At 31.3% G+C, this 14514-nt stretch overlaps 1 protein-coding gene across 1 annotated transcript; it reads left to right on the top strand.

Annotated features, from left to right (window-relative positions):
* Positions 1–534: 534 nt before the first annotated feature.
* On the top strand, positions 535–14505 carry LOC144851444 (phytanoyl-CoA dioxygenase, peroxisomal-like). The gene is made up of 8 exons (XM_078708922.1): positions 535–648; positions 4689–4852; positions 5711–5879; positions 9805–9886; positions 11447–11628; positions 11929–12078; positions 13531–13665; positions 13913–14505. Exons 1-8 carry the CDS (start codon positions 586–588, stop codon positions 13964–13966), a joined length of 999 nt encoding a protein of 332 aa, XP_078565048.1. The 5' UTR covers positions 535–585; the 3' UTR covers positions 13967–14505.
* The last annotated feature ends 9 nt before the right edge of the window (positions 14506–14514 follow it).

Below are 14514 nucleotides of genomic sequence, written 5' to 3' on the forward strand. Positions count from 1 at the left end.
TAAAAATGTCTATAAATAAGTTTATAAATAAATAAATAAATTGTATACCGGGGAGGTTAGAATTATGAACGATGTTTCGTTTCAACTAATTGCAATGTGACCATGACCATGTAGACCATGTAGGCTAATAACAGTTCCAGATTAAAAGTTAAAAGATATTTGAATCTGCAATACACAGTGTAGATGCTGCACTACCTCGGCCCCACTATGACTGGAACAGAGTTAAAAGGTTAATTCGGGAACATAATCCTCTTCCGCTCTTTGAAAATCCAAGAGAAGATAGTTCAAAAGAGCCACCTCATCAAAATGACACCCCGAAAGAATAATGTTTAACTTTATATTAAAAATTTTTTATTTTTTGAACGGCTGGGCTGGGCTTAGCGGGTGTGTTGCCTACACCACTCACCCCATCTAAAAGAGACAAAAGAGACATGTGGTCAAAAGGCAGCAACCGCGTTCCATACTCATTGTTGACAAAAAACAGGGGTGTAAAAAAGTGGGCTGCTGCTGCCCTGACCTGGTTGTTGTCACGTCAAGAGCTAGTTGTTTCCTGCAGCCCAGCCATCAATAGTATCCATCGTCATAATGGAACGGCTAAAAATTATCACTTCTCATCTGAAGAAGCAGGATAGAAAAGAAGGCATCGTTGTATCCTTCAGTTCGATTGTAGATCTAGCCTAGCTAGGCCTAGCTAGGCCTAGCTAGGCGGTAGGCGTTGTGGCTTTCATATATGTACTATGTAGCGTATCCCGCACGTTAGGACCTATACTATAGAAGGCCTAGGCCTAGAGTACTATTAGGCTTTGCATGGATACCTCAATGGCCTAGATAGGGCTAAGCCTAGGCCTACTAGCTATATAGTACTAGCTAGGCTAGGCCTACTGCTTGGATTTTTTGGCTGTTTTCTTTTTGAGGTTTTTCCATAGGGTTAGGCGGCCATATGATTTTCGTGCATAACAAACATACATTCTTTGCGTTTACTAACATTTTCGTTCCATGTATGTCAAATCAAACACCGTTCATCATCTTGACACTGTTTGTTGTAAGCCGCATATTGTTTTTTTATTTATAAGTGGACGTTCTATTTAGATTTTTTGACGTAACCCTGCATCATTAAAGTGATGACCTCTCCTGGGGGTCGTATAGTGCGTCATACAATTGTGCATTGCCATTAGAATAATTAAATAATTTTTTTATATCCTGGTATTTAAGTCAGAATTTTATAATACAACACTACAGACAATAAACATACATGGACACAAGTCCAAAAAAGCAACAGCACTTTATGAATTAACTCAAATAGAAGCGACAAATACAAAAAGACAATTTAATATTTATATTTTGGACAGCAATTTGACCTGTGGCGCTTTGCTTGTCAGATCTGTCCGCATGGCCTAGGCTAAGTTTACGGCTTTCGCTCTCTGCTGGTGAAATAAATTATTACAGGCGATGGATGATTGTACTTTTGTTATCCAATGGGAAGAGTTCTAATATAGACATTTGGTTGGTGTTTAGAAGGGCCCTGCGTCACCCAAACCATGTTATGCTAGGCATTATCACCCATTTGCACTTGTTTAGTTTATTCAGCAAATAAATCAGTAATTTATTACAGTAAACAAACAAAATGTCATTAGACAAGACAAAGGTTGGTGACACTGAACAAACCTAATGACAAAGATTTTAAATGTTCTTGCAAGAGTTGTTTTATTAAATATTTGTTCAATTCATCTTTAATTTTGGAATTTGTATCCATAGATTAGACAAACAAATAATTTTATAACACATATACTGTAAAAGTTCTTGTCATTTGATTGAAGCATATTGGTCACATGATATTTAATAACAATGGTGAACTTTGTTATTATGTCCATTCATTCTTGTCACACAATGAGCAACCATGTGCAATAGGCTAGACTGCTGATTGATCTGGTTCGAAAATTAACCTGTAGTGTACGGCATCTATAATGTTGTTCTACTCCTCATCCATCCGGAGATGGACACTCTAGCCCTTATCAGGACAGTTAAACAGAACAATTAAATTAAAACAATTTTACAAATTTTCAGTTTACATTAATTTATTTTAATTTTTTTTAAATTTATTTTCGTTTAATAGCACAATAACAAGGAGCGGAATTTCCATAATTGTATAATACATTACGGTAACATAAGATAGGAAAATGCATAATCAGTTTGGCATGAAACATGGCATAACATTTTGTTTTAACATTCTTTGTTTCCAGTCTCCTGAATGTTAACTTGCAAATACAATGCAATCACATGATTGGCATGTAGCTTCATTCATGTATGGAGAGATACTGTATACAGTGATAACACCTTGAACCTGTAACCTGGCCTGGCCTGCAGGTTGTGCACAGATCCCGATGGCTTTTGTAATTCTTTTGAATTTTCATCTGTTACTATGTTATTACATGTGTTCATAGTAACAATGTGTAATGTTCTCTTCATCGGAAGTGAATAAGACTTAACTGTACAAAAACTACAAGATACTTTATATAGTAATCATAGACACATCTTGATAGCTTCTAGCCTATTATTAGGTGCACTTGAATGTTAAATGCAGAAATGTTTAAAAAAAGCAATGCACAAGTATTAAAAACATCATCATTGTCATAGCGTTCTCATACACTCGTAAGGTTATGTTGAAGCATACAGCATAAAGTAAGGTTGACGAATCATAAGCCTTTGCGTGTGAACTTAGACATTGGCGTTGTTTACAGTTAACACTCACTACGCTACGTCGTCAGGCAATAAAAAGCAAGCTATTGCTCAGAAATGCTCTGCTCTTCGGTCTAAAAGAGCAGAAATGTGAAAGAAAATTAAATAAATGGTTAAAAGAGAGTGACTTTCAGAATAATTTAACTCACAGGAATTTGATATGGCCGTATTTCAATTTTCACATTTAAAAAAATGTTATTTTTATTCTGGTCCTCAAAAAAAACTGAAGAAATTCGGATTATACCCTCCACGGCAGCCAGCAGTGCAGCGCCTACCAGATCAGCACACTGAAAAAAAAAAGGAAATGTATTGTACCCCAAAAACACAAAAAATCAAGATGGCATTGTCTCGTTGCTAAATTAATTGTCTTTCTTTTTTTGGAAAAATTAGTATTATTAGTAGTGCAAATTAATATATTTTCACTGAATAGTCTTCAATTGTTTTCCTTTCACGATGGTTGCATCACAGAAGCACAGCGAAAATATCAATCCTCGCACGATGCATGCTGGTACAGCAGTATTTATAACAGCATGCCACATAAATTATTAGAATCAACTTATTTTGAAGCATTTAAATTATCGCAATTAGGCCCATGGTATTTGATTTTACGTAACATGCAGTTTGTGGCCTTAATTAGATAAAAAAAACGTAGGGAAAGTGTCTTTAAAAGCAAACATTAGACTAATGTATTATTTTGTGTTCACTCTGGTTTTTTCGATTGTTATAACATTGTTTTTAAATTCACCATTCATGAATGTATAAATGTTGTTAGTTCAACAATGTAAATATGCTTGTAAAACATTGTTATGCTAATATTATTATGAAATGTTTTGCAGACGGCAGTTAAGATACAAAATTATGTATTTAATCAACATTAGATTTAACAACCTTGTCCCCAGCCAATGATTTGATTTTTGTGCATCTCATTGAAACATGAAACTGGAATATATTATAAAATTACAACAAAATTGCAGTGAAGAACATTAGAAGAATTAAAAAAATATCAATAACAAGGACTATTAGAGATGCAAGAGGAACTTATTTCCAATTAAGTCCTCTTTAAAAGAAAGAAAGAAATACAAATAATGAGCAAAAGTAAAAAAACACTATTACATTTTAAAATATATACTGTATGTATTTGCTGAATACGAATTAAAAATTAATATATTTGATTCACTTTCAAGGACTCTATTTATAAAATGTTCCTCTATAGATTTAGAATGTGTTATTACTATGGGTAATTAGGCATTCTTAATTGCTGAATATGAGCAGCTGCTTTAAATATAGGTACTTGAAAATTAAGATTGCTCCCTCTGGTATTATTAGATTGGTGTCATTCATTAACATTAGAAAAATAGGATGTATAAATGGACAATGGCCATGTTTCTGCTGCAAAGAATAGACTGTATATACAGTATATTTTATACAGTAATTTTTTTGAGGCAACAGTAATACCATATTAATCTCAATCATTTGTGGGTATACGGTATATTCCAATATGTACCGTATATTTCTACCTTTGTAAAATCTTTTTGTGATTGCCCTAGTGTTCCATTTCTACTTCGCTTTTACAATGTTACTTATATTTATTATTGTTGTATGTGCTTAACTTGCATTTAAATGAAATACATCATTCAAATATCAAACTTTTCTATTTATATAAAAAGATTTAATTTAAATCCCTTTTAAAGATTTCTTTTTTTTTGGCACCATTATTTGTAAAATCTTTTTTTGCTTGTATTGTGGTTGCCCTAGTGTTCCGTTTCTACATAGCTTTTACAAAGTTACTTATCTTTATTTATTATTGTACGTGCTTAACTTAAATTGAAATGAAAAAAGTATCAAACATTTCTATTAAAAAAATGTTATACTGCATATTGTTATAATGGTGATATGCAGCATAAACGGCCAGTGACACATTCATCTTTTTCTTTAACTTAACGGTACTTAAGTCTGTATCTCCAGTATCTGCCTCTGTGGGACAACATTGGAATAACATTGAGTATGTGTTAAATAACAAGTTGCTACTGTCACCGCAGCAGTGTAATGCTTATCAGGAAGATGGATTTGTTGTGATCAAAGGCTTGGTAAAGGATGACAAAATTGATGAATTTTGGTAAGCTTTAAATATTTTAATATGTTTAATTGAAAGCTGCATTCACCGTTAATTGAAAATTCCTTTCATCGTTAATTGATAACTCTGAATCTTTTTAATATGTGAAAAGCATATCATTATCATTATCTATAAGTTTTTCATGTGATCTATATTATTATGTATGAAAAATTAGAAACAAATTTCCCAGAGTACTGCAGTGCTGAGGTCAATTATAAAAATGAGATAATTCGGAACTCCTGTTACTCTTATTATATAATACTAAAGTTCATTCTATCTATATATTCTTTCTATAAACCACTCTACCTAATTAATTTTTTTCTTTAAAGACAAAATAATAATAACATCCTTGATTTATATAGCGCCTAATGTTGTGAAACATTAACAATAACCCATTGTATGACACAGTCAATTTTAGTATTTTTTGCTTTCGTAGTTTTTGAGGTAAATAATTTGTTTGCCAATCAAATTTTTGTCAAAGAGAATATTATGCGACATTAAAATGGAATATTCAACAAGCAAAATTTACAACAATTTTTTCAGGGAGATATTATATCGTTAATAAATTTCTGTATATCATTGAAGATTTTTTTTTTAATTCATTGAATATAATGATAATATTTTATGTTAATTTTTTTTTCTTCATTTTCCATTTTATAAAAATAAAAGAAATTAAATCATATTTGTTATTGTCATATTTCTTCTTTGTTTAGTTCTATGTACTGTTTAGGCGTTCTGAATTATTATAAAACTATTATATATTATAAACTCTTCATTTTAACCTTTGGTTGTTTTTTAGTATTTTATACAAGTTAAATAAAAAAAATAACAAGAAATGATATTGTATGTTTCCTTTGATAGTTCAGAGTTTAAAGATATTTGTAGCGGCAAAGTTAAAGTGCCTGGTTTGACTGTCATGAAAGACGTCTCAATAGCGAGGTCAGAGTTCGTTGAAGGAGAACGTGCTATCACCAAAATACAAGACTTCCAGTTTGACCCAGTTTTGTTTGATTTCTGTACACTTCCAGAGGTGATGAAAACATAATTTTTATTGAATATTAAAACATTATCTCTGGTTACATCTTTAACAAAACAATATATGTAATGTAGCCTGTCACTGTAATCATGTGTAATCATGTGGTAGTTAGTGTACTATCCTCTCCCTCAAGGTATTACACATGCAAGCATATCACATGTAATTATCTATTCCTCTCAAATGCCAACAACATCATGATAATCACCAGTTCTCTCTAACCTTTGTTCCATTGTAAATAGTGAAAAGGTCATTTCAAACAAACATACATGACAGATTACAAATGAAGACAAAAGAATATTTATAGTTTTGTTTGCCATTAGTGTCAGATATAGCACGCCAGGACGGACATTAATATGTCAATTTGAGATCACATGTTGAGTTTGCACACCGCTCATGTCTACGCACATTTTGTCAAGTTTACATACAACTTTATTCGAGTTCACACACTGATTGTGAGTTTACACATGGCCATGTCAAGTTACACACCCCTCATATCCATCCAGTTTACACACTGTTTGTGTCGAGTTTAACAGACGACCTAACTCTCCTGATAATGAATCCCAATATTTTTAGTCATCTCCCGTTCTCCCTATAATGAAATGCAGACTCCTTCCCATATTTTGGATTATCAAACAAATATCCCGATAAAATACTGTACTCTAACAAAAAAAAAAAGTTATGTAATGAGTTGGTATTGTATTTTCTGCCTTTGGCATGTATTAAAAATACTTTAAAATGTTTTATACTTATAGTTGTGACATGATTCTGTAACACCTCCTAATATTTAATTTTCTCAAGTTAAGTCGAGTAAACATCTCGTGAATACTTGAAATTAAAGTTCCAGTTGAGAACGTTGTTCATTGTTTACAATGTCGTTCATGTTGAGTGTACATCATCATCATGCTCATATCAACACATGTGGTCTCAATTTGACCTAGTTATGCCATAATCGCGTATCATTTAGAGATATAATAATTTTTGTTTATATCGGTTTTTTCATCATAGTAATATTTGCCAATTTTTAAAGATGTATTGTTCCTCTAAAAAAAAAATTCTTTTTTTGAATATGCCATTTTAATGTCATTTAACTGTTATCCACTTTTACTAGAAATTGGATAGAAATAAAATATATATTTACCTAAAAAACTGTAATTTAATGCAAAAAATAGTCAAATTGGCTGCCAGCCAATGGTTTTTGGTTGAATTCAACCATTTATTTTGTCATTTTATAAATGAAAACATTAATTTTCCCTGTTTTTTGTCTACGAAAGTGATTAACTTTAGTAAAACCACAAAATAATCTATTCAAATCTGATTTTAATCTTTATATTTCATGTTTTTTTCTTTAAGAAGAATTTCTATTGTTATTTTATGATAATAATGGACAAATAAAGCATACAGCAATTTATTGTTACACCCGATAGCAGTACAATATCTAGAGTAGAAAAATAATTAATAGCCTAATCAAATACTCATTACTTTTATAACTTCTCTGAATAGAGTCTAGACTAGATAATAAATGCTTTTTAATAATTATTTCTTTTTAGGTAAGAACAGTATTAATTCATTATTTATTATTAAAAAAATATATTTTAAAATATTTCCTTCCATTTGTCATAGTATAACGGTCAGTCAGTTGAATAGATTGTATAGATTGTATTGATAAAAACTCATCTTTAAAAAAAATCTAATACAGTAATACACAAAAATGTTATACTGTACAAAACAAACTATTTTCATGTACGGTACAACAACAATGTTCCAACCCCAAACCTCTCGAAAATGTTTAACTTAGAGGAAAGTCTGTTACCGTATGATTTTGCCTTCTTTAAAACTCACAAAATACCCCGCGCAATTGGTATATTTCACTGTTTACCAGAGGTGCATTGCACATTCTAGCAACTAATCGGATTTAATTATGTATTAAATACAAAAAATAAATAGACAGGGCTTGAAGAATATTTTTATCTAAAACCAAAAATTCGGAAGATTTGTTAATATCCGGACAATCAGGAGGGTTGGAATGTCTGGGTACAATGCATCCTGTTTTATTTATTTTTTGTCTTAGCCACTGTGATCGTATTCAACAAATACAACATTTGACCTTCACAATTTATAAATTGAACTTAAGATTTCATAATTGACTAGATTGGGTTCTTTTATCTATCATAATAAAACTCTCATCAATGAAATTATGATACAGTTAGTATAGAAAAACGTACAATAAATATTGAATGAACATTTTATTTCATTTATTTCACCAACCATAGACAAAAGAAACACATTTTAACGCGTAAGTGCTTGAGTGAAATGGCTCCATATTCCTTGAGTGTATGCCAAATTTATTTGTAACATTAATAGCCATTCTCAGTGCACAAGAAATAAGCCAAATAACAACTTAATGGAACAAAATGGGAAACTGGTACGAAGAACAGAACATTTTTAAGCCATGGAACTAAGTCATGGATTAATCTCCCAAACACTACCAGTAAAAATCAAATTTACACAATTTATAAAAACCAAATAAATATCGTGTAATTCTTGTTTTTCCTCCTTTTAATACTTCACAATTGCTAACCATTTTTGTAAAATTTCTTTAAATTGTACAAAATGATACAAATTCAATTCAATATACTAAACAATACAGTATATAATTACATCAATTTTTATAAACATATAAAGACCAGTTATTTTAATAACTAACAATTCAAATTGTTGTCTGTATTATATTATTTATATTCCTTTTTAAGCTTCTGTGCTGAATATTCTTATAAATTGTCTGTATGTTTTAAGCGTGACAACAAAATGAATTTTCCATGTGGACTAATAAAGATTCTCTCTCCATTTGCGGTTTAGACAATTTTATGTATTAAAATGAATATACTCTCTTTATATGTTTATTAGTTTTTGTCTCTATATTTTAGTTAAGCATGAAAACAAAATGAATTTTCCATGTGGACCAATAAAGATTCTCTCTCCACTACGGTTTAGACAAATTTATTTATTAAAATGAATATATACTCTATATTATTATTAGTTTTTGTCTCAGGTATATTTTTTAAGTTAAGCATGAAAAAAAAATGAATTTTCCATGTGGACCAATAAAGATTCTCTCCCCACTGCGGTTTAGACAAATTTATTTATTAAAATGAATATGTACTCTTTATATGTTAATTAGTTTTTATCTGTTTATTTTAAGAATGGCAACAAAATTAATTTTCTATGTCCATGTCTCTCCACTGCGGTTTAGAAAAATGTATTTATTAAAATGAATATATACTCTATTATTAGTTTTTGTCTGTATATTTTTTAAGTCAAAGCATGAAAACAAAATGTATTTTGCATGTGGACCAATAAAGAGTCTGTATTCTGTATCCATTGTGATACTGAAAATGTTATGGACTGTATTATTAATGAATAAATAATGAGGCGTGAAAAAATATATTGCACGCTTAAAACGTAATATGAAGATACCCACCTGTGAGAGTTGACAAGTCTATAATTTCATAACGGTGATCAAATTTCCGGAATTTAGCTCTAATCGAAAAATGACAATTAAAACTGTTTTTTTCATTAAATTGCTGCGTGATGGTCCATAATTAGGCTGAGATTTAATGGAATTAATAGCTGTTAGGCTAGCTAGGCTATCAGAAACCAAAGTCTTGCAGCTGACAAGTTCCGCTGTTATGAGTTGTTGGATCCTGTGTGCAAAATGTGCTCATAAGCGTAAAACAGGTTGTGGATTGATGGTCATGGCTTTGTGGTTTTTAAGACAGGGCTACCGTTAATCCATAGCCTTTATAAAATAAAAAATAATAAATAAATAAAAGATGTTTTTAATGACAATCATAGATTTTCTTTTGTGTTTATTGAGCTGAATGAATTATATATATATATATTATATTTGTTTTGCTACTAGATTGTTAAGTATGTGGAGTGTTTTACAGGACCAAACATCATGGCAATGCACACAATGCTGATAAACAAGCCACCAGATTCAGGTAACCTCAGTTTGCAACATTGTCATTCAGAATTCAATAAATGGTGTGGTTGCACCTGATTCTCAGTACTGTGTATAGATTTCTCCAGTATCATAGGAAAACTAACTTTGCATGTACTTTGTATTTAATATTCAAAAATAAAATTATTTATGTATACTTTAAATTGATCTGAGATTGTGAATAAAGTTATTATTATAACGTACAGTTATATACGTTTATACAAACGTATTGATTGGCGATGAATAGAACATTCAAAAAAAAATTTAAATTCTGTAATACAGTACCATAGCGCCCTCTTTCATAAAACTGGACATTTTATTTTTCCATTTTTTTTTTGGAAGGTCTGTTCACACAGTAAAACTGAATTGTGGTATTTTGATGTAATACTGCTGTGCCACATAAAGAAATAACCTCCTTGTATCCTAGAACCAAACTGTAGTAATAGTACTAGTACTGTAGTAGGTCAAAATATCACACATAAAATCATTTGCATTTAAATTACTTCTCACAGTGGACCCATTACTAGGCACCAACTGCTCAACATACATTTTCCTGCAGTCAGTGATCTGGTGTGCATATCGTCACTATTATTTCTGCAAATAAAATCATGCTTTGTTTATTGTAATTTTCTTTAAATTGTATAATAAATTCGAAATTGAATTGGATTCCAATCAATAAAAAATAAATTAAGCAAAATCAAATTCTGGTTGATCCTTTTGATTTTACATAACAGCAAAAAAAACCTGAATTGCTGAAACTAGCGTAAACCCACTGTAAGTGAACTAAATCACTGTAGCTAAGCCGGTTGACCCAACTGCAATTTAGTTTACACCTTAAAACACAGATAGTTAACAAAGCATGAACAAACAAGAATAAAAAAATAAATATAAACACTTCTAAAGAAAAGAAAATGAATTATTTCACATTAAAAACATGACCTTCCATACAAGTGTTTGCTTTTTATTTTCTGACCTACTTAAAGTAGGACATGCTGGTTGGACAAGCCTTGTAAAACATTAACTCAATTTCATCAAAATATATGTGTTGAATGAATATTATTATGGTAATGCCACTCTCTAATGAAGTGCTCTGGTTTAATGGTCTAATTGACACATGTGCACAGTTCAGTATTAACTGTAGGCTTATTGTACAATGCTATTAATTTGATTAGGTCTTGTGAATTGCTACTGCAACAATAAGATTTTTTTAGACATTACCTTCCACTTTTACATAAATGTTATCAAAATTCCATTTTAAACTCTAAATTGAATGTATGATATAAACTCGATCATACATTATATCTGCATCATATCTGCATCATATCTAGCATTAAATTACTTTGTTCCTTTGATATTCAAATAGTCTATACTATAAAAGCTACAAAAGAGGCAACATAAAAAAAAATTTAAAAATCCTTGATTTTACTAAAAATTAATTTGAAAAATTAGCAGTTTTTTACACTTACATTACCCTTAAATTAATGTTTTTTGTGTGTCATACATTTGACAGCTGGCTAAGCATTATTGTTTGTAATTACTCTACTGTTATTAACTTTGCTAGGCACCAAGTCATCTCGTCATCCTATGCATCAAGATTTGCACTACTTTCCATTCAGGCCAGCTGAACGTATTGTTTGTGCATGGTGTGCTATGGAGAAAGTAGATCGCTCTAATGGATGTCTGGTAGTAGTACCAGGCTCTCACAAGGGCAAGCTAAAACAACATGGCTATCCACAATGGGAGGTAAAGCTTTACGGATAGAAATTGATTTTTTTTAGTTCACTTTATCATAACATGCTAGATACACTTAAATGAAACTGTATCTCAGCATTGCAAATGAAATAATATTGCTTGTTCCTTGCCATTCATCAATTCAGTTTCACATGGCATTAATTGCATTCCATTCAATGGATAAAGGATATTCAATGTTTCTACAGCCAGGTCATTGTAAAAATGGCGAGTGTGTGACAGGTCGATAAATAATACTTTCTTATACTGTGCTAGATTTACATGGTCAGAAATTATATTTGTTACTTTTAAAAGGGTGGTGTAAACAAGATGTACCATGGTGTATTGGACTACACCCCTGACCAAGAGCGTGTTCATCTAGAGATGGAGAAAGGAGATGTCGTGTTCTTCCATCCACTACTATTACATGGATCTGGTACTAATAGAACCCAAGGATTTAGAAAGGTTAACATTTTATAATAATTTAATTTTGAGTCTTGACCAATTTCACAAAACTGACGTCGCCCACAAACTTTGTATTTTTTTTTCATCTTCCAGGGCATCTGCCTTCAAACTCTGACCTCATATCTTTTTGTTTTGCTTTGTATGTTATTATCTTTCATGTCAGAGTATGTAAATAAATTTTATGAAACTTGAAATGTTGGAATGAGGAAAATACATATAAATTGTGTACCTTTTGGCATCATTTACATTATGTCATACGTTTTATTGTATATGCAATTTGGTTCAAATCACCCTTTATATGTTAAGCCTGTTTTCCACTAGGCAAATTTATTCGCATGGATTCATTGTTTTCACAAAGACAAAAATGTGTGCTATCATTGAATTACAATAGAAAGGTGTGACTACACTTTTCCAGAGCTGTGATTTGTTGCGCACTATTTTGCTTCATTTGAAATTTGACCTAATTTCTTAAAGATTGAAATATGAAATGTGTAAATCTGATACTTTAATTCAGACGTTACATCAAATCAGGACTAATTGCAAAACAATTATTGTTTTAAGTAAACAAAGTTAAATCATATCAAATCAACTGGACTTAACTGTGTTTACTCATGCATTTAGCTGGAATAAATAAACGTTATTGGTTTGCTATGGCTAATGGTTGCTGTAGCATGCAGGATTTATAATGGGTTATTAATACCATGATGAGGTTTAGGTTCTCAATGGAGTGGAGTTGTGGCTTGGTGGTTATGATGCTTGGCTACCAATTCAAAGGTCCTGGGTTCAAGTCCTGTCTAATGAAAAATTACAACTCCACTCCCAAAGACTTTGTTTATGTATAGTATCTTGTGTATATGTTTGCCTTGTGAACGGGATTGTCACCTTTAAGAAGAATAGTGAATGAATTGGCCTATGGTTATCCTTGGCAATTTTCTAAATATATATATTAAAAAAATAAATAAATAAAAAAGAGAAAGAAATGGTGCTATCACTTGCTTTATTGCAAACTTCTCTTCTTTATCTTCATTAACGAGTCATATGGCCGAGCGGTTAAGGCAGGGGCGCCGTTTACCGTACCTAAAGAGCCAACAACAACATCGGCAAGGGTTCGAGGCCGACTCGCTCCTAGTTCTGGTGGTGGAACAAGTCTTCTCGGATAAGGACTATAAACCGTAGGTCCAGTGTACACAGTTATAACCTGTGTGTACTTTAAAGAACCCAGTTCATTATTCGAAAAAGAGTAGGGGGTTACCCCGGTGAACTGGTTCACACAATAGCCCCTGTATCAGGGGGATTACCACCTATCTGATAGGACAGTGATTAATTCACTATTGGTAATCCTTGGCCACATTGCCTAAAGACATAAAATAAAATAAAATAAATAAAATTAAACTTTATCTTTTGACTCCAATCAAGATAGATTTATACTAACAAAGCTTGTTGATTTTGAAGGCTATTTCATGTCACTATGCAGCGTCTGAGTGTGAGTACATTGATGTGGGTGGAACAACACAACAAACGATTGCTGAAGAAGTTTACGAGATAGCCAAACGAAAATTAGGAGATGAAGTTGAATTAAAGTTTGATGCAAGTACACTTTTTAACTTGTTTTACACAAAAACTAGCATGGTACATACATTATTACTGGTACTTGTTCAGAGCTGTACACAATACAAAAGAACACCAATAGAGGGAAATGGCAGACATCTATAATTGTGTCTTTGTTTACAATCTATACCTTATTTGTTGTCATGTTATCATGTTTCACCATTTCCCTCTATTATACACATACTGTACATTTGTGCTAACTTGCTTTTTCTGGTTTTTTTTTTAGGATGTTTGGAGAATCAAAGGAAGACTTGTTAACGGTCAGGAAATTAATTTATAGACAATGAAATGAATATGGTGTATACTGGTTTTACAATAGCACATATACTAGAAGAATAACTAATTTGTTATGATTTTTATCTGTATACATTTTCTTGTGAAAACTTGTAACTGTTTTAACTCAATTTGAAAATGATCTCTATTTTTAATAGTTGTCAATATTTACTTATGTATAAACAGTGCAATTAAATGACAATTGTTTACTGCATACAAATACAAATATAGGTCCTAATAATAAAATAGAGCCATGTCTTTCTTTGCTAAAATTATCTATTATCAAACTATTATCAACCAATACATTTCATTTGTAAGATATATAATTTCTGTAACTACTAAAGAAATTGAAAATCAATGTTGATTTTTGACATAGGTTGATTTCAAGTCCTATCCTGGCATTTTCATATACAGTAGGACCTATCCTGTATTTTATGTACTTTTAAAATGACCAATGATGTATATTTTTTTGGCAATTTAATACATGAAAGTACAGTATGCTTATTTATGTGTTAAGTGTATTTGTTTTTAGGCCTACTGTACCTGCTGGGAGTG

The sequence above is a fragment of the Antedon bifida genome, chromosome 9 (genome assembly GCF_963402885.1).
Source record: "Antedon bifida chromosome 9, ecAntBifi1.1, whole genome shotgun sequence".
Lineage (NCBI taxonomy): Eukaryota > Metazoa > Echinodermata > Crinoidea > Comatulida > Antedonidae > Antedon > Antedon bifida.

Excerpts from the sequence above, each read along its gene's own strand:
- LOC144851444 (XM_078708922.1), top strand. The coding sequence starts at position 586 with ATGGAACGGCTAAAAATTATCACTTCTCATCTGAAGAAGCAGGATAGA. Across the intron at positions 4,853-5,710 it reads GACAAAATTGATGAATTTTG|TTCAGAGTTTAAAGATATTT; the intron begins GTAAGCTTTAAA and ends TTCCTTTGATAG. Across the intron at positions 9,887-11,446 it reads AAACAAGCCACCAGATTCAG|GCACCAAGTCATCTCGTCAT; the intron begins GTAACCTCAGTT and ends TAACTTTGCTAG.